This window comes from Ambystoma mexicanum, chromosome 13 (genome assembly GCF_040938575.1).
Source record: "Ambystoma mexicanum isolate Mex_15411 chromosome 13, UKY_AmexF1_1, whole genome shotgun sequence".
NCBI lineage: Eukaryota > Metazoa > Chordata > Amphibia > Caudata > Ambystomatidae > Ambystoma > Ambystoma mexicanum.
The window spans coordinates 784,677,595-784,698,060 of NC_090938.1; the positions used below are offsets into that span (position 1 = coordinate 784,677,595).

Below are 20,466 nucleotides of genomic sequence, written 5' to 3' on the forward strand. Positions count from 1 at the left end.
TCCATAGTCTTGGGGCGTAGGCAGAGAATGCTCTTTCAATCTTATCTCCCCTCCTACAGCTCTCATTATCCATATTGATTATCTCTCTTACCCATCTGGACCCTTCCTCTCCCTTTTCCAGCATGTTTCCTGACTTCTCTCCCGGCTCATATAGTGTTGCTTTCTTGTTCCAAAAGGCTCACTTAGCCTAGTCTGTAGCCACTGTCTTGTATCAGGCCGTTGCTTTTATCAGTTTCCTTCTACACTTACGTATTGTCCCTTTTATATGGTTTTCCTCCTTTCTCCCAATTTCTCTTTCCATTTCAGGTAGTTGATCCTGTCTCTCCCTTCCGTGTTGTTCTATTGCTTGCACGCTTATTACCGTCTTATATGCCTCCCAAATGGTGTTGTGGCTTCGACCGTCAACCTGAAGTATTCTTCCATCCCTTCCTCTAGCCTATCAATAATTTTGGGATCATTGATGTAGTAGGCTTTTAGTCTCCAAATCGTTTCCCCCTTCAGGGCCTTTCCTGCAAGTCTCTCATATGTATATATTTAGGTGCATGGTCTGAACTACCGGTCAGTAGATACTCCGTCGCCATCACTCTCCCAATAATTGCGCAGAAACAAAAATAGTCTAAACGGGATAACGACTTGTCAGCGTTTGAATGAACGGAGTGTCCCACCTTAGTGGGATGGAGCTCCCGCCAAATGCCTCTCGTCCCCGTCTCCTGTACAGATGTTTTGAGCTCTCCTTGTGGAGTCTGGCCTCTCGACGTGTGGATCTATCTTTTTCGGGTTGCATGGTGTCATTGAATTCTCCTCCCACCACTATTATGTCCGCCCTGTGGTTTGTCAGTAGTGATTGTATCGTGTGCAGCATAGCGCCCTGCAGTGGAGGCAGAAGATATGTGTTTAATATGGCTACTGATTCATCCTACAATTCGCCAGTGACCAGGACATACCTCCCCTGTGTCCCTTTTTTAACTGTAGAAATCTTTAGGGGCTGTGTGCGTTGAATCATTTTGGCTACCCCACTTGATCCACTGTAATACCCTGCATGCTGTACCACGTTCTACAATGTCCTCCCCAGAAAGGCGCACACTGTTCCTATCGTGAGTTTCCTGCAGCATCACTATGTCCGCCTTTTATCTGCTGAGGAACCTGGCAACCAGGCCCCTCTTCGTTTTATTGCTGTGCCCATTTATGTCCCAGGTCAGGCGCTTTTATGCGAGATTGTATCCTTTTTCCGTTGCCATTGCTTCTTTTCAGACCCAGGATCTTGCCCCTTTCTTTATCCCTTCTAGCTGTGCCGGATTCCTTTGGGGGTTCCTTAGTCCAGTGGCGTGGGGTTTGCGAAACCTTAACATTTAACGTTTCACTTTTAACTCTCCCTAAACTAATAACATGATTTTTGCATGGAGCTCCCTCCAACATGGTAACTGTAGACAGAGATGGGGGTGAATCTGGGTAGGCTGAAATGGTGGCATGGCACAAAGTTGTGTGCCTTTTTGAGAGTATCAAAAGACTATAGGGATAGGGTTGCGTAGTAAACTTTCCACAAGAGTGGATATATTATTTTTGTTTTGTTTTGTTGTGGTTGTCTTGAAAAGTGGTAAATGCTCCCTGAGACCAGCCCTTATTAGGATAAATTACCCACTTGCAGGTCCACACGTGCTGAGCAATGAACTCATGCGTGAGAAATGACACCTTCAGTATAAATTTAGCATTTATTAGACACAAAGCATAATATAACAGAAAAGTAAATTTAGCAGCAATTTGGAATTCAAGTTAGAGAAGATTACAAAGCTCATTAGAGAAACCACAAAAACTTAGAGAAACACAGTCTTACGCCCCTTGAGATGGCATCATTAATCGGTGCTAGGAGACCCTGGTCATCTTAAGCTAACTGCTGCCAGCCCCACTCCTTCAGATAACAGCGCTGCAAGGTGCCGCAAAGAGCCTCATCATGTTCCGGGCACGCTCGGTCCGCGGATGAATCTCCCACCTAGTTCTGGATGCTGGCACCTTTTGTGCTCTCGTGCCGTCAATCAGCATGATGCACAGTTCCAGAACCTTTGTCGTGCAAAATGTTTGCCCCTGGAAAAACCTAGCTCTCTCTGAGATGCTCCGTGCTCGTACCCCTCCCTTGGAGCCCTGTCCGCGAAAGCACTGGAATGTCTTATCAGCGTGGGGAAGGCAGTACCAGGCTTTCTCAGAGAAAGAAGGTATGTTTACAAAGCCTGGCAGAGCCACGGTTGCAAAGACAAATATTCTAGGAGAAGCTGAAATCAATTAACCCCTAGTGAGCAAGCGTTACCAGGCCTGCACTATGCTAGCTAGTGTCTGTAGTGCTTCAAAGATTGGCTATCTAAGCGCTATATAGGTGATATAATGCTCCAAACACTCAAATACAAGTCTCTATTAGCTACTAAACTGGGGCCTCTCTATGCACAATGCATAATGTAACCTTCCACCCCTCCTAGGCCTGCATATTCCTTGTAGCTCACTAATGCTTAATGTGGGAACTACCACCACATTTCTTTCAGCATTTAGCACATACTTTGAATAATCTATTGGTTGTAGCTGTTAATGCAGCCATCTAAGGCTCTAATATGCAAATATGGCACTTTGTATCTCACAACAGTGGCGTGTGCAGGTTTTTCTAATGTTTAGGAGGTTTAGTCCGGCTGTGGTGTCAGTGCCCATGATGGACTCCTCGAGTTTCAGGCCCCAAGGTTACGAACTATGAGTGACTGGGCAAGGAGGTCTTGAGGGAAAGAGATCGGAGAAGGGTTGGTTTTTGAAGTAGGGGAAAGATTACTTCAGTTTAGCATAAAGTTGCAGATGGCGGCTAGGCAATTGTTATGTGTTCAGAAATTGCAGGGGTGAAGAATAGCTGAGTATCACCAGCAAACCAGTGATATGAATGAGTTTGTTGAGGCGGTTCCATGTGTTAATATCCCCGCAAAAATATTGCGATACAAAAATATCGCCATGTTTGCGGCAATATTGAGCCATGGACCCTGCGGGGGATACCCCCCGCTCCTATAAATTATCCCCCACAAAAATATCGCCTATGGTGAGACAAACAACCATATGTATGGAAATATTTTTGGTGGGGATATGTAGGGATACCGCAGAGGGAAGTGGTGAAAAGGGTGAATAGGTGTAGACCTCAGACTGATCTTTGAACACTCCAGTCAGGGGTGTCAGAGATGAGGTGCTGGAATCCCATGAGATGGAGAATTAGCATTCAGAGATGAGCAGAAGCCCAGTCAAGGCACTGTCCTCAAAGCCCAGGGGAGCAAGAGGTGGGAGGAATGATCTGCAGTGTTGAGGCAGTAGAGGGTTCTATAAGAATGAGCATGGAGGAACATTGAGTGTTGTGGGCAGTGGTAAGAGAGTGGGCGACTCGGATGAGCGTGATCTGAGTATTTGGAGCAGAAACCAGATTGGAGGGAGGGATGCTCAACAAGTGAGTGTACCTCTATGTAGTTGTAGACCACACCCTCAAGGATTGTAGAACGGTAGAGATGGAGAGGGAATGGTCTGTCAAATTATGGCTTGTTTGGGTCACCACTTGGGTTCTTTGGGAGTTGGGAGAGGTATGGCTAGCTGGCAAGATACCTCTTGAATATGGATTGAATAAGGACTTCAAGTGAACAGATTTCACCAATCGAGCTGGTGCTTTTTACCTGATTGGGCCATATGATACTGGTTAGGAGGGAGCACGGGGGGCTGGCCCAAAGCCATATAGAGGCCAGACACCATTTTGAATTTCATACAGGCCGGCGGAGGGGACGGTGGAGGGAGACGGGGGGGGGGGGGTGTGTGTGTGTGTGTGTGTGTGTGTCTGTCTGTGTGTCTGTGTCTCACACCTTGGGTGATTGGTGGGCTGGGGTGTAGACCCCAGCCATCTGTGTGGCTGCAGAGATCCTGAGCCATTCAACGAACGGGACCTACCCCAGTCATGGCAAACTTCCCTAATTAGAAGGGAGACGCGCGATATGTATATTATTGGGGTAAACATATTACTACTTTGCTTGGATTGCTACTTATTTCCTCTTAAAATAAGCAGCAATGGCAGTCTATGGGCAAAGTGAATTAGCCCTCTTTTAGTCTAAATCTGTCAGCATCTAAGGGTTCTCCTCCGCATGCAGAGTCATCGGCAGGGTCTCTGCTTTCAGCCCCAAATACAGAAGCACGCACCATGACCAAATCTGACTCCTCCGTTTCTTTCTTAGCCTATGCAGACCAGAACCGGAGGCATCATCAGGAGCTAAATGATGGGGTTCCTCGGCCGAAAGCAGGGCTGTATGAAGACCCGGCACTGCCATTGAGCCATGGGGTGAGTGAGGCGTTTTATCCTCTAACCATCTGGGTCCTGCATGGGGACACATGGAAGCTTGCTCCTTTAGGGGGTCACTGCAACAAATTGCTCTGTATAAACGGATTTCATCTGGCAAGAAGGAAATCGTTGATTTACCCACAAACCAGATTGTGTCTTTCATACAAAAAGGTATTGGGTGTAGTACTTTTTCAGAATTGTCAATGTGAAAGCAGGTATCTAATTGCACATGTATGAAAATACTGCCATTAAAGCTGCGCTGTGGAGCAGAACTCTTAATCTGCTTTTGCAGGTAAAGCTTGTGAATTTTGCGGGTTTGTGACTGAACAGATTGTAAAGGTTGAATCTGTTAAATCACGGCCCCAAACATGCTGCCGGCAAGAGGCTCAAATTACTCCGGTGCTTGCAGTGTTTTTTCCACATTGTGGAAGGAACCATTTGCCCTTTTCTGGTCAAATTTCAGGTTCTAGGCTTTTCTCAGCTGGCCAGCAATGTTCTGTGAATCCGGCCAGTTGATGTCAAGCCTCATGGGGTCCTGCATGTGTGTCCTCGTCAAGGATACATCAGAAGATCTGGTGACTGCATCCTTATATTAGACGTCGCAGACTAGTTACAGGGAGCCCTTTTAGGGGGCTTACCCTAGGTGTGGATGTATTGACTACTGCAGACGAAACGTAACTACTACGCATTCTCCGAGAAGGCAAGGAGACGACCGGTCCTGGAAGCTTGTTGCATGAAGACGCAAACCTTCCACTAGAATATGAAGGATTTTGCATCTGCTGTTCACTTGGAAGTTGCACCCTTTTTCATGTGAAGGGATAGTGGCTGTTTGTTATGTTACTTTTGGTGAGCTCTGATCTACAGCATTCCCAATTAAGGGCTCGTCTGTTTGTTAAATGGTGTCCATGGACATCATTTTGATGTTGCAATTTCCACCCCATTTTTCTGTGTGTAACTATTCAAGTCCATTGATATAACCAGTCCGACGAGTAATCTGTCGAAGGTGCTCTGCTCTGTCATTTAGATTAAGGAATGTCTAACAGCTGGATGAAGGTGGTCTCTTATCAATCTCTGTGTGAAGTTTCGCACAAACCAGTGTTTTGTGTGAGGAAGGGAGGCTGCTATCGAGGATAGGAGGGACAGCGGGGAGTACAGCATTTCCAGTGCACTTCTTTCCCTATGCCATGATTTACTTTAATGTATGGCCTTGGTTAAGTGGCCGTTGGTTGGTGCAAGCAACACCCACCTCATGGTCTTGATGTGTCAGATTTTGTTGATTTTGCTGAACTTATGTCTTTCCTTCTTTGTTCGCTGAGGAACCTTTTTTTTTTTCTCCTTTGGCTAGATGATCGAGCTTGTGCTAGGCACTGGCCTGTACCTGTATGAGAGCCAGCTCACACTAGCCCGCTCCAGTGCCCGCAGCCAAACCGCTTTGGCCCGGCTCCTTCTGGATGTCTTCTTCACACGCGACGAGCAAGCAAAGAGCAACCTCTCTGGAGAGAATGGCCTTCAGTGCCTGAACCCAAGGGTGGTGGGCACCATTGTAGGTAAGTGGGCTGGGACTGGAAACATGGCTGTGTTGTCCATCATTAAGCATACCTAAAACAGAGTGCCTTGTAGAGCTCAGGTAGCGGCCACCTCTGCAAAACTGCCATTCTGGCTGCGACTTGTGGTTCACATAGATAAAGGCCACAAAACAAAATGTAGAGAACAGGGCTCAGAGATGAACAGAAGTGGTTTGGCAACACATGCTCTCCAGTTCTCCAATATGCAGCGAAAGAATGTTGCACTCTACATACCAAATAGCCTTAAAGCACTTAATGTTGCTCCATGATGTTCACAAAGCATGATTAGACAATGTTTTGTAAATATGAATATTTATGGTGATGGGTACCTCTGATCTGGTCAAACAAATGTATTGGAAATGATTAAACTGGTAAGTATCTGTTTAAGATGTGTCATGAAACAATGTGCATTGCCCAGTGCTCCAGGTAGGATTTTGGAGTCAGAGTATTTGTTACTCCCTATTTTTAGAATTGGCGAGTAAATACAATTTCAAGAGTAAACATTTGTCTCCTCCTTCACAAGAGACTAAAAAAAGTGTCTGACAACTATCCAATTTGTGGCTTGTCGATGCGTACTACCAAGCTTCATCTTCATTATACTTGGACACTCATTCATTATGCGTGGTCCCTGACATAGGGAAGTCCCATGCTGATTTATACAAGCCTCTGTCTGTCCGCTTTATCTCAGCCTCACCCCCTGCATCCAGCCTCCTTGTTTCACCCCTACCACAGAACCTGCCCCCTCCGCCACTCACGATGTGTCTGCCCGTTAACACACACTGTTCTAACCCCCTCTTCTCTCGGCTGCACACACAGCATTAATCAGTCCGGTCCATTGCCTGACCTGCCCTTACACCGCTGCACTCTTCAGCATTGCGTACTCCCAGTGGTGCATATCAAGTCACCACACTGACCAGAAGCAACCTTATCTTGCTCAGAAGCAACCTTATCTACCCTTAAACATACCCGTCATATGCCCTCTCGCTACTGCTTGCATTCCTTCACCCCAGCATCCCCTAAACCCCCCCCCGACCCCTCCCGAAATCCTTATCAGCTGATCGTGCGATGTAACCATAAATATATGCCTTTAAACCTTGCATATCATTTGGGGCTCCAAATGCACCTGATTCTACCTCTATATTGTTGCATGACTCGCCTGAGGTTTCTGTTTTGGGCGCCTCACCCCATGATATCGCCGTGCGTGCCACACCAATTGTTGGCTTGTTACATGCTCCACTTCACTACAAAGCGATGTATGCCTCGCTAGATGTCACTGCCATGTGTGCCCCACCTCACAACACTGCCATGTGTGCCGCTCCATATGCTTGCCTGAAATATGCCCTACCTGACTACAAAGTAATGTGTTTTGACTGAAGGCACTGCCTTGTATGCACCTTCTGATTACAATGTTCTGTGTACCTGACCCCAGGATTATGCAATGGGTGTTTTACCCAATAACAATATGCGCCCCAGCAACCTGTTAGCCGCTACTTGTGGCCCAACTGCTCTGCTCATCTCCTTTAGGTACCCCCTACAGCCCTGACCACCTTTAGCGATGTAGGAGATCTGCCCACAGACCCACATATCCGGCCCTCCCCCGTCCTGCCCTGAGCTATACTCTTCCCCCAGTCTAACATCCCACACTTCCTACCCCACTCTTAGGCAAACTCGCCCTGCCAGGCCTGCAAGCAACTCGCCCACTAAGCTGCACTGGGTCCCTGCCACCCATGCTACCCAAGTCCATGAGTGCCCTGCCTCCTGTGCTACCCGTCCCCCTCACCGTGGTTAACTTAATCTTCCCTGAGTGGGTTCCTTCTTCCATTTTACCCACTCGGCTCTACTCGTCCTTTGAGAGCCTGGTAAAACGAGTGTCAGCTGCTGCCTTCTCCACCTTCATCCCCCCTTGCCCATCCAACTCAGATGCTACCAATGACTCTGCCCTCAGCAACCTCTACCTATCCAACACCAACACCCTTGACAGGCTTGCCCCAGTCATGAGGATCCACCTGAAGCCTGCCTCTAAGCGCAACTCTTGGTACGACTCCGAACTCGCAAACTTGAAACAAAAGTGTAGAGCTGCAGAACGGAAGTGGCAATCCTCAGGCTCACCCTCTGACAAACTGGCCTGTCACCTGCTCCAAAGGCAATACAGACTCTCTATCCGTGCTAAGAAAAGGGCCAACAACATAGCTGAACTTTTCAAAATCTTCAGAGAACTTGCCAAGCCTTCCGCAGTATCCTCCTCCCCTGCTCCTTCTCAGACCCTCTATAATGCACTTGCCACTAAAACTCAGGACATCCTGAACAGCCTTGTCACACTCTCCCAACCCATCCCTTACCCCCCGGCCTCCCTTTGCCACTCACCATCCTTCTCCTCTTCCGCCCCTGTTTCTCCGAAAGAAGTCACCAGAGTTGTCCGCTCCAAGAAGGTCTCTTCCAAACAGGTTTCCCTTTGCTCATCCAGAACCATCAAGGACAACATTTCCTATCTCACCTCTTCACTCGCTGATCTCTGTAACCACTCCTTTGCTACTGGCTCTTTCCCCTCCCCCCTCAAGCACTCCCTTGTGTGCCCCCTCCTAAAGAAACAGACCCCTCCTGTCCAGCCAACTACTGCCCCATCTCATCACTCCCTTCCTGGGGAAACTGCTGTAGAAGTTGGCCCTGTCCCAGTTCAACTCCCACAGCAAACTTGTTGGCGGTCTCCATGACCATCAGTCTGGATTCTGAGGATCCAGACGCATGGAAACTGCTCTTTTGAACACCCGTGAAGAACTGCTTGCATCCCTGGATTCTAACTCTATGCTGTCCTCATCCTTCTTGATCTATCCTCTGCATTTGACACAGTTAACCACTCCATCCTCCTTCAAAGGCTCAATGACACCCTTGGTAGCTCAGAGCGGCACTGGACTGGCTGAACTCCTTTCTTACTGGCCGCTCCTCCTAATTCATCATGGGCTCCCTCTCCTCTCCTTCCTCCCTCTCCACCTTTGGCATCCCCCAGAGCGCTATTCTCTCGCCTTGGCTTTTTAACAACTACCTTACTCTGCTGGCACACCTCATCGCCTCATTCTGCCCAAACTTACAGTGTTACGCTGACAACACACACCTCTTCTTCAAACTGCCTGCTGATTCCTTTGTACCTTCCTTCATCCCTGACTGCCTTTCTGCCATCCAGGCCTGGTGCACTTCCAATGATCTCTGCCTCAATGCCAGCAAAACCGAGATCCTTCCTATTGGTACCCCTGCACCCTACTCCTTCCCTTCACTCTGACATCGTTCCATGGGCTCTCCCCAGTCTCCCTCTTCGGAAGCCAGAAACCTCAAGAGTCCTCTTCGACTCCTCGCTCTCCTTCCTCCCTCAGACTCAGGAATTTGCCAATAAGTCCCACTTTCAGCTCTTCTTTCTCAAAGGATTTCTACCTTTTCTCACCTTCCCCCAGAGGCTCAATGTTACCCAGGCCGTCGTTATCTCTAGGGTTGACTATTGCAATAGCCTCCTCCTGAATCTACCTTCTTCCACTCTGCGACCCTCTCCAACTAATCCAGAATAGGGCAGCAAGACTTATCCTTGGCCTCAAACCTAGGGACCGCATCTCTCCTGCTCTCCAAAGTCTTCAGTTGCTTCAAAGATTAAATTCAAATCCCGCTGTATCATCCACAATGCCATCTGGGGCCGGGGGCACTCTATCTTCAACTCTTTCTCACTAAATATTCCCCCTCCAGACCTCTGTGCTCTTCAGGCACCAACTTCTTGTGTGTAAAGTGTTTCGCTAAGCAGAGGGCGGGTGGTCAATCTTTCTTCAGCTGGCTCCCTTCTCTGGAACAGCCCCCCCTCCCGCTTCATCTTGAGCAGGACTTTCTTAAATTCCAGAAGATCCTCCATACCTTCCTCTTCACCTCTTCCTTACCCCCCCCCCTCTCTCATTTGCTAAGCTCACAGTTGCTTGATTGGTGTTCATGGCCCTTATGCATCCTCAGGGCCCTGACCTCCCACACCAAATCACCCCAGCTTTTGTCTATCCTCAGCACTTGCCTCAGTTCACCCTCCATCCTCTGAGGATCGCACTTACCTTCCATTGCACTTCACCTGTTGCTCACCCATGAGCACCCCAGCACCTATCCCATTCCCTCCCCCTTCTGCACTTGCACATTCTGAACACTCACAAGACACAGTAGGTTCGTTTTCCCCTCCCCACTGTAATTATTTATTTTTATGTATTGTAATTTGTTTCTCATCCCTTGTCCCCCTCCCTGTTTCCCCTGTGGCCACTTTGAAACAGTATTTACTTCCTGTATAAGTGCCTAAATACCCAAGCCCAGTGCCCTGTCTCCTGCACTACCCAAGCCCATGAATGCCCTGCCTCCTGCGCTAACTAAGCCCATGAGTGTCATGCCACCCATGCTACCCAAGTCTGTGAGTGCCCAGCCACCTGCTCTGTCCCTCGAAAGACTTGCACCCCAGACCTAAACACATGTACACTCCCCCCTAACCCCATCCTCAGAAGCACTAAGATTACACCACATGAGCTCTAGAACGCCCCAGCACCATATTGGTCTCCAACAGCAATCCTACCCTATCGCAGCCCACCTCTGATTGCTTCGGCTATCCAGCCAGACCAGCCAGACCTCGCAAACACCACCATCTGGACAACCCGCCACCCCACCCCCCCTACCATATGTCCACATGCCATCCCAGTGCCTCCTCCTTAATTGCGCCCTTATCAGCATCAGATCCCTGGGCGCTCACGCTAAGAAGCTCATGACCTCATCGACGACCAAATTGACCTACTAGCCATCAAGGAATCTTGGCTACATAGTGGGCTTGGGCCCTATGCTCAGCGATGCTAACCCCCTCGCCCAACTACTCGATCCACAGAACCGACTGTGCTAATGCCATTGGTGGCAGAGTCTCCATCATGTAGAAATCTGACCTTCATATCCGCTCCATTCCTCTGCCTCCTACTGAGGTAAATGAACCACTATTACTTAAGACTGATCCCCAGACTTCTTTCACCATCCTCCTGCTCTACCGTCAGCCTAATACCTCCAGCTCACCTGACTCTGAACAACTCCTCCTCAACTCCCTTCCTCAAACCAGCCACCAAATGCATACCTTTAGGTGACTTCAATCTGGGTTTCCATGATCCCACTGATCATAAAGCTACCACTGTTGTCCAAGCCCTGCATGACATGAACTTCTAACAATTTGTCTATGCCCCTACCCACATGAAAGGACGCCCCTCGACTGGATACTTACAGCCAACTTGACCATTGACATATCTCTCATCAGCCCAGTCCCATGGTCTGATCACCACCTGATTGAATTGAAACTACTAGTTGGGGGCAGATCTCTCTCTTCTCGGCTGGGCTGGGGGCCCCCTGTGGAACAGTCTCCCTGCATCTCTCAAACTTGAGCAGAATCACCTCTGGTTACGGAAGCAACTCAAGACCCTCCTTTTTGCTTCTGCTTTCTCTTCCTCTCCCCTGCTGATGTCGCTGACTGCTCTGCGCACTGGTCACCTGGAAACCCTCTGAACTCTGGCCCAGGATCCTGCACATCCAGTCGCCCTTGCACTGTTTCCGGGCTCCCCCAGCACTTAAGGGTCTGTACCTGCAACCCCAAGTCCCTTCTCTTTGCACTTACGAGCCACCCGCTGGCTGCACTTATTGAGTTACCTGCACTCCCATGATTTCCCCCCCCCCTTTCCCGGCACTATTCCCCTCCCTCTTCCCTGCACAATCTGAATGACACAAGGCCTAGTAAGATCGTTGTTCTTCCCTCCGTTGTTTCCCCCTTCTTGTCTTGTCGCGTCTAGAATCACTTGTGTACAGGCGCGTTATAATTGGTATATCATAGAAGCAGAGCAAAAGAGACATATAGAGACAGTAAAATAAGAAGACTCAGATAACCGCAGACGGGGGAAGCTGGAAATAGAATATCTAGACTAGAGAAAGGCAGGCCAATAACTTGAGGCAGTGCAAGAAATCTAATCAAAAGGAGTAGCAACCACAACAGAGAACATTTTAAAAAAACAGATATAATTCTATATCAACTGATCCAGCACAATGTAGGAGGGAAACAGCAATAATAGAATGCAGAAATGGGAGAGGCAGAGTGACGGAGCAACAGACCTCAAAACGTGGCATTAGCAACACTTAAGGGTGAGAGGCAGAACTTCTGAAAGTGAGAGATGGGAAACGGAGTAGCAAAGGAAAGGACAGATGGAGCAAAAACGCTGTGAAGCAGGTAGTGAGAGGCAGCAACAGTATGCCCGAGAGGCAGAGAAGCGAAGGACTTGACGTATAATGTAACTAGCTGGCATCTGTAGTAGTTCTTAACAGTTTTAATTGTTTTGACCTTTGTGTAACGATCAGACCCACAGATATCGCAGCGGTTTGTACAGGCTACTAGAGTAAAAACATTACAGATCTTTGAGCAGGACAAAGACTGATATGCAAATGGATATTTCTCATCTGTGAAAGGTACAGTGTGCAAAAAGCGTGTGCTGCAAACTCTCATCTAAGAACAGGTTATCATGCCATGTTATTTCTGGAGAGGAGCGCCCGCTACCTTTTTTGAGATCTTTGAGTTAGTAAGAAGTAGTACAGGCAAAGTAGGAAATAGTTCATGCTTAAAGTGTTAGTCATACTTATTCAACAGCCAAGTTTTCAACAGTTGCTTGAATGCTGGTTTGGAGGGCTAATTTCTTAAGTGTGGAGGTAAAGACTTTCACAGGGTGGGGGGCTGCGGTGCTGAAACTAACCCCTCCTGCTCTGGCTTGGAAAAGCTAGTGCAAGCTTTTATCGTCTTTGAGGCAGAGGCTTTGTTCGGCCATCCATGATCAGATGGTCCTGTAGATTAGATTGATTCTGGAAGTGTCTGTCTGATGGTCACCAGTATGGGGGGGATAAGAATTTGGGTGTTGTCTGCGTAATTTGTATATGAGCTACGCTGGGCGTCAAGATGATCGAACAGTGGCTTGGTGTACACGTTGTACAGGGTAGGGGACACACATGAGCCTTGTGGTACTCTGCAGGAGTTTGATGTGGGAGAGCGCAGTGGCTTCACCTGCAAAAAATCTGTAAGATCTGTTAGACAGGAATGAGGCAATCCATTTGGTGGCTTCAGGGGAGAAATGGGCAGCAGAGGTGAGGGCTTGACGGAGGATCTTGTGATCTACGAGGTCAAATGCTGCCTAGAGGTCAAGGAGTAGGGAGAGGGTACCAGAGGCGTTGGCGTTGTCAAGCTGTTTTTTAGGTCAAGGAGGTCTGTTTAAGTCCCATGCTTGGGACGGAAGCCTGACTGGCGGGAGCCTAAAATGTGATGTTGTTCAAGGAACGCTTGTATTTGTAAATGGGCCACTCTGTCCATAATTTTGAGGAGGAAGGGCGGGCTGGGCCGAGGGTAGGTTTTTTTCAGAAGCAGTGAGATCCAGGATTACTTGAGTGACAGTGGGACGGGGCAGGATGTGAAGGAGGAGTTGATGATCGCGACGATGAGAGGGAGTAGAGGTTCTGTACATTCTTTGACCAGACATGCAGGGAATGGGTTCCGCTTACAGCTGGATGGCTTAAGACCAGCGATGATGTTTGCAAGGTCAGTGTTGATGGGTTGCAATGTGAACAACTGGATGTCATCCCGAGTAGGGCAGGGTATGTGTTTGTTTGTATGTGGGCAGGCCGTTGGTATGGTGACTTGCGTTTTAGATTGTAGCTGCGTGATTTTGCCTATGAAGGTGTTTTGGATTTTGTTACACCATGCATTATCTTTCAGGATGGCATCCAGCGATGAGAGGGGCGGTTTCTAACTCGCGGAGGATAGAGAAAAGCTCTCGTGAAATGGATGCTGCTTTAGCGATTCTTTTGTTGTAAGTGGAGGATATGAATGTAAGGATCAGCTGTTTGTATTGGTGCAACAATTTATTGGTAGGAGTGGGATTTTTATGCCAGATGGCTTCAGCCATTCTCTTTGCGGCACGTGTGGTTTGGAGTTCCGGCGTGAACCATGAGTTACGATGGGTTGGATTCTTGGGCTTCTTTGCTTTGTGAGGTGGTTGATGGTCTTGAGGAGCAGAGAGTTATAGTGGTCCACAAGGGCTGTGGGGTCTTGTGTGGCGGGGAGATGTGAGTTGATGAGTGGAATAATGTTTGCGCTAGTCAGGTTGCATGAGATGCGGGCCGTGATGGTGCTCGGGAAAAAGGCTGGTTTGGTAAGTTTGCTAAAGATAGGTATGGTGAATCTGATAGTGTTGTGGTCTGACCAAGGGCATGGTCTATTAATTAGGATGGAGATGTTAAAATTGTGATCTAGTACCCAGTCGAGGATACGGCCATGCGAGTGTGTAGCAGATGTGATGGTTTGGTTACAGCTAAGAGCAGACAAGGAAGTGGCTATGGCTGTAGCGTCTGTGTCGTTAGGGTCATTAAAGCCCAGGTCGCTTCGTACCAAGAGTTGCATAGAGGATTTAAGGTTGGTGGTAATTAGATGGGTAAGGTGGTCTTCAAAAGATGCAATGGGACCAGATGGCTGATATATCAGATCTAGGGTGACTCTGTTTTGTGAGCATTTGAGCTTGGCTGAAAGGGATTCGCAGTTGGGGATCGTTGTTAGGTTGGTTGAGTAAAATGAGAGGGAGTCTTTAAGACTGCAACTCCTCCTTTTTTTTTTTTTTTTTTTTTTTTTCTGCCCTATCGCACCAGGCCCGTGGGCACAGCGATGAAGAGAGTTGGGCCCACTGTAGGGGATAGCCAAGTCTCTGTCACAGCCTGGATGTCTAGGTCCTCGGCCGTGATAAGGTCGAAGATTTCATGTGGTGGGCCGTGATCGATCTTGTGTTGAGGAGGGCACAGCGTAAGGGTGAGTTTTGAGGGGGTGCGCAGCCGATTTTGGGTGCAGAGGGTGTCGCTGTCTTGTGGGGCTATTGCGATGTGGGAATCTGGTGGTGTGTGGAGTTTAGTAGCACTCAGTGTGGTGCCGAGGGAGGGGCGCGTGCATGGTGAGGGTATCTGGGATGGTTTCGTCCTGTACTGCAGAAATGCTTTCCAGACTTTTATTTCCGATGGGTGAGAATTTCTGACTATGGGGATACATTTGTTAAGGGTTTGAGTCCTGTGGTAGCAGCATTCATGGCAGGGTCTAGGACATCACAGGTAATGGTAGTGATCTTTTTTGCAGGATCGTTATATGCAATGCTGGTCATGGTATCACAGGCAATGAGAGCAACGTTTCCTTTCCTGCAGGGCCTAAGGCATCATGCAGTACTAGTAGTATTTTTTGCACACATGATTCTGTCCATCATCATGCATTTGGGGGGGTGGAGGGTAGGGTTAGCTAGGTGGATATTGTAAGCCAAACGGCTTTCAGCATTAGAATCTATGCAGGCAACGTTTATTCCAGGAGTCCAAATACCCATATTGGCAGGGCTAATATTTGGCGAACTTAGTACAGTTGGTGGGGTTTGGGGATAGGTTGGTAGTGTATAAGTGCTTTACGTCATTGGCGACAAAAGAGCAGAGCCTATCTATGGCTGGGTGGGAGGTAGTTCTTGTATGGTTGATGGCAGCGTTATCCGTGCAGGTTCTGTTGGGCTCAGGATAAGGTAGGACAGACTTAGTGGCTGGTAGCAGGTGGGGTGTATGCTCAACGGGGCATGTTATAGCCAGTGATTTAGTTGGGAGTTTGTTAGTAATTGTGTGGTATGGGATGGATTTGATGGTAGGCAGGGTGTGAAAGTCAGTTTAGAATGTTTGGTACACAGCCTTTATTCTGACTAGGACCAATCACTGCGCAGGATAGTTGCCCTACCCAGAAAACAATAGTTAAGGCCGAAACCAGAGATATTTGAAATAACTGATATGCAAATAGATATTTCTCATTCTGTTTAAGTCCAGAATTAAAAGGGCCCAGGAAAGCCCCTTCAACCCTCAGGGATAGTCAACCTCTGACACACCTGTACCTGACAGTCAACACAATTCACTCCGTAGTGTCTTTCCCCTGTACCACCTTGTTTCCATTCATAAGTACTCAGAACTTGCTTCTGCTTTATGCAGCATTCAAAATTGCTCATCACTTTCAGTTTGTTCGCTTTTCCGAAAGCACTTGTTTCTGCATTCCAAAAGTGCTTATAATATTCAATCTGTAGTTAAGAATGAGTATTTCCAGCTCCCAGAGCGCCCTGGTATGAGTGTTTCCCTTGTATCACTCACCGGCTCCGTATGGCAGCTTCCTTTGCTGTTTCTGGCACTGCGGTCTGGCTTCCTGTGTCTCCGAGACCGGAGAGAGCACTGTTTGCGCTTTTGGCCTTCTGCAGCCGCTGGAGTGTCTCGAAGGGTTGATAGGCCTTCCAGACCCTCTCGTGGCATGCCACGGCGTCCCTCGACTATGCTCCCAGCTTTCGCCTCTCACACTCTCAAGCCAGTTTCTCTCCTGCTCGTGTTGGCAACCCACCACTGGGTTCCTTTCCGTGCTGCCCCTCTTGCTGTGCAGCCAGGCTTCTTATACCTATGGGGGTTGTCAAAGGCCCACAGGTGTGGGTCATTCGGTTCAATTGCCTGATCTTCATGAAACCGATTAGCTGGACATGCCTGGCTATTCCAACGGTATACTTCCTTAGCCCTCTTCTTCGTCTCAGTACCAAACTGGTATTTGGGGAGGTTTGAAAATGAAGTGTGCATTAGTCTGTGCTGTCTCCTACTCGTCTTGATTGATGTGGGTCTGCATTAACAACACAAGGTGAATATGGGTTTCTCTCACCTAAATGAGGATGTGTCCTCCTAGTTGGTCTCTTCCTCGTCCCAGTGTTGAGGTGATAATTCTGGGGGACATTGGGGATGGAAAAATAGGGAAAGGGCTGACAGCCTATGAAGGCTTGAGGGATAGAAGGTTTGTTTTAGAAACGGAATGGGGATACCATGTCTCACCTAAGGACGTACTCTTCCCTAAGTTCCCTCCTCCCAGGTGATCCTCCCTCACATATCCACCTCCAGGGTCGGGGATCCAAACACAATGGCCTTTCCCAGGCCTCCTGAGAGGAGGATTCTGGGGGAAAAGAAGTGAGGATGCCCTCGGGTTCCTCACCATACTTCCCTACACCGAATAACTTGTGTGTAAATTAAAGATGCATTTTACCATAGCGCTCATTTTCAGATCAGGCTTTACTTATATTGGAGCTCCTTCCCGTGGCACTCCTCTGCCGGAACCACTGAGCTGAACTGAACCATGGAGCTGTGGGTGGAAGTAGGGGGCAGGCTTCGATGTGTGTTTTTACCATCTTCAGTGTTTTTTACCCCATTCTCTTTTTCGTATTCAGAGTATTGTGACCATTCTCTTCACCTCCTTGCCACCAGTATGTATGTATGTATGTATGTATGTATGTATGTATATGTGTGTATATATGTAATATATATATCTCTCTTTTGCTCTCTCTCCCCCCTGGTATCAAGCTTGTAGCTTCTGCAAATATGTACCTGCTTTTTTTTGTTTTTGCCCTTCTGTCACTGTTTCCCACACTGCACCTATTAGTGAGTGCTCTGCCATCTCTCGATGGGGAGAACATTGAAGCTTGATTCCCTTTTGATTTGTTTCTAAAGCTACTCTTAGCCTACCTGTTCACCCTACCCATAGAAAATACTAACTCCTGAGTTTCCAACTTAATATTCGGCACTATAGTGGAAGCAAAAGTGAGTTGTTAATGTGCAGTTTTGGTCCCTACATGTTAGGGGAGACACCATCCTATTGGGGGAAGGTTCTCGCCAAGTATAGGGACTCCTAAGATGGAAGACTGGCTGTATAACTAGAATTATGAGAGTCCCTGCGTTGAGTATTGGCTCACCGTATGCTTACTTCCTTATTCTGCTGTGCTTTGTACACCTGAACTGACCCACATGAATCCCAAACCTCGACAACCACACAGTCTCTTAACACCCACAGCCTGATACGGAATGGTGGCAAAGTGCTAAAATAGACACCTGGGAGAGTGACGCCCCCAAGCTCACCTGGTGACAGCGTAGCGTTGGCGACCCTCGGGGAGCCACCCGAGGAGGGTCAAAAAACACACTGTTCTCCATACATGCTTTCATGCGCAAGGTGGGTTGTTGAGACAGGATTGAGGCGCTTGGGTACATGGTGACTCTGCATGGCCGGGCGCTTGATTAGGAAGCATTATGTATTGAGACCGGGGCTGTGTGGTAGGGGAAGAGTGGGTGCAGGGAAGAATGTCAAAGGAGGAAAAGGCGAGTAAAGCAGGGCAACTTGTCGACATTAAGCGAGGCCCAAAAAGGTGAATGCTAGAAGAATTGTACAGGTATTGCTGACGTGCACCTGTATCACACATTAATAGGACTGCAATCAATTGGCTTTACAGTATCGTGCAAGCCTTGGCACGCAGAGTGCTTTGCACATGCACTGTACGGGGTATGGGGTGGCCTTGCAATGACAAAGCCAGGAGATGTTGTAACATTGGCCAGCAGATAGACTCTTGCCACTACCTTAGGGGAGGCAAGAGAAGTTTGGAATTAACTGGTATCAAGCAGGGCTTTGACCGGAGTTTCAGAGGTAGAGTTTTGCCTTGTTGACTCCTTGGTGTGGGTTGGCTGCTACTTTCTGTAAGATGAGATTGACGAGGCATGATCAACTAGAAGCTCCAGAGGTTTGGCAGTCATTAGTCTTGTTTTTGTGTGTGAATCTCTCAGATGTACCTTTCCTTTTTTTTTTTCTTTCTCTCCCCTTAGCCTACGCAATTAGCCAGGAGCAGTACCAGCCCAGTAGTAGTGCAGTGATAAAGAACTCACTTCGAAACAAGCTTGGCTGCCTGCGGGCTCCATCTCGACTCCTGCACTCCAAGAGCCGATCACTATTGGCGTGACCAAGAATTCTGTGGTAGCCTGGGATGGATTGGGGAAAACCTGGATGCAGGGGGGATTCAGCCGATTAACGGCGGATAATATGGACCTTTCGCACTGACTCCACTTCCCATCACAGTCCCACCTTGCCCGCCTATATGCATTTTGTGGAGCTTTCTTCCTGAGACTGAATCGAGGCCTGGAAACCAGACCGAGACATACTGCTTGTTGACAACCATGGACACAAGAAGACACACTCTGCTTCTCATGCCAAGTACAGCCTATTAGGTGGGCAAAAAGGAGTCCAACAGAAAACCATTTACTTCTGGTCTGCAGATCTTGACTTTGTACATCGGATACTCACATCATACAATGCGTGTTTAATGCAAGAAATGTTATTTATTTTTTATAGAAAAAAACCTAACCGATCCTCTAGCCAATAGAGGAAAATGCTAACTTAAAAAAAAATACTTAATCTTGGAACTGTTGAACCTAAGAGCCTAGTACTGTCTCTACAGAAAACTGTGCAGTGTTCTGAAAATGATGCTGCCCTCCCAAGTCATCGTCCCCTAATGTTGTCTGTAGTCGAGTATAGCTATACAGGTTTGTGCTTCCTATTATTATGGTATGAATATAATTACCTTTGAGTCTGAATGTTCACTTTTATTTATTTGTTAAAAGTAGCAGTACTAACCAAAATCCTGAAGGAAAAAAACAGTGTGTTGATGCTACTCCTCATTTTGACCTGTTGCTGGGCTCAACTTTGAACCCTTTCTGCGTCTGGATAGTGTTTTTTTTAATGTAATAAAGGGGGTGCTACTTTAACCTTCATCATGCTTGTTCTTGCAGATATTGTGTGTTCCATGTTCGGTACTAAAATGCTTACTAATGTTAGGACTTTCCTTTGACTCACCAAAGGCTTGAGTATACATACCCCTGTATTACTTTTTCGGAAATCCTGCAAGTTTGCTAAATGCTGCTACCACACCCACCCATTTGAATACTGTTGTTACACCTGCCTCTAATGTCGATAATGCACCCCTCGTTACGCCTGCTAGCAGACCTGTGACTGTCAATGTATGTGCTTTACCCTGTTACCAAAACTGCCATTACTGCTAAAACAATTCTGCTCCCAAGTGCTACTGGCGGATCCACCCATTCCAATTCTGGCGATACACCCGATCCAAATGCTGATATACCTGATCCAAATGCTGGCTGATCTACCTGATTCAAATGTTGTCATACTTGATCCAAATGCTGATATACCCGATCCAAATGCTGGCTGATCTACCTGATTCAAATGTTGTCATACTTGATCCAAATGCTGATATACCCGATCCAAATGCTGGCTTATATACCTGGTCCAAATGCTGATATACCGGATTCACATGTTATACATGATCCAAATGCTGGCTGATATACATGATCCAAATGTTGGTTATGCAAGCAGGTCCATGACCAATAATGTGGGTTCTGCACCCCTTGTTACCAAAATTGCCATTACTGCTAAAACACTTACGCTCCCAAGGGCTGTTATTGGACCCTTCTATGCTAATAATGTCGGGATGCCTGCTCCCAATGCTGTTAATGCTTCACTCGTGTGAATATTGTCAGCATCCAAGCAATTCCCAATGATGAGATTGCCCCAAACAAGGCCAAACCCACCCACATCTCCTATCTTCGACCGGACAGAAGACCCCAGTCTTCCATGCTGACTCCCACGCTAGA

The 20,466-nt window shown here is 47.7% G+C and overlaps 1 protein-coding gene across 2 annotated transcripts in view; it reads left to right on the forward strand.

Annotated features, from left to right (window-relative positions):
* LOC138521957 (uncharacterized) overlaps positions 1 to 19,569 on the forward strand; it is a 101,733-nt gene extending 82,164 nt beyond the window's left edge. For both annotated transcript variants that reach the window (XM_069635142.1, XM_069635141.1), the window contains 3 exons: positions 4,227 to 4,330; positions 5,676 to 5,877; positions 18,628 to 19,569. In XM_069635142.1, coding sequence (XP_069491243.1) covers positions 4,227 to 4,330; positions 5,676 to 5,877; positions 18,628 to 18,761 — 440 coding nt within the window. In that variant the 3' untranslated portion in view covers positions 18,762 to 19,569. The remainder of the gene's footprint in view (positions 1 to 4,226; positions 4,331 to 5,675; positions 5,878 to 18,627) is intronic.
* The last annotated feature ends 897 nt before the right edge of the window (positions 19,570 to 20,466 follow it).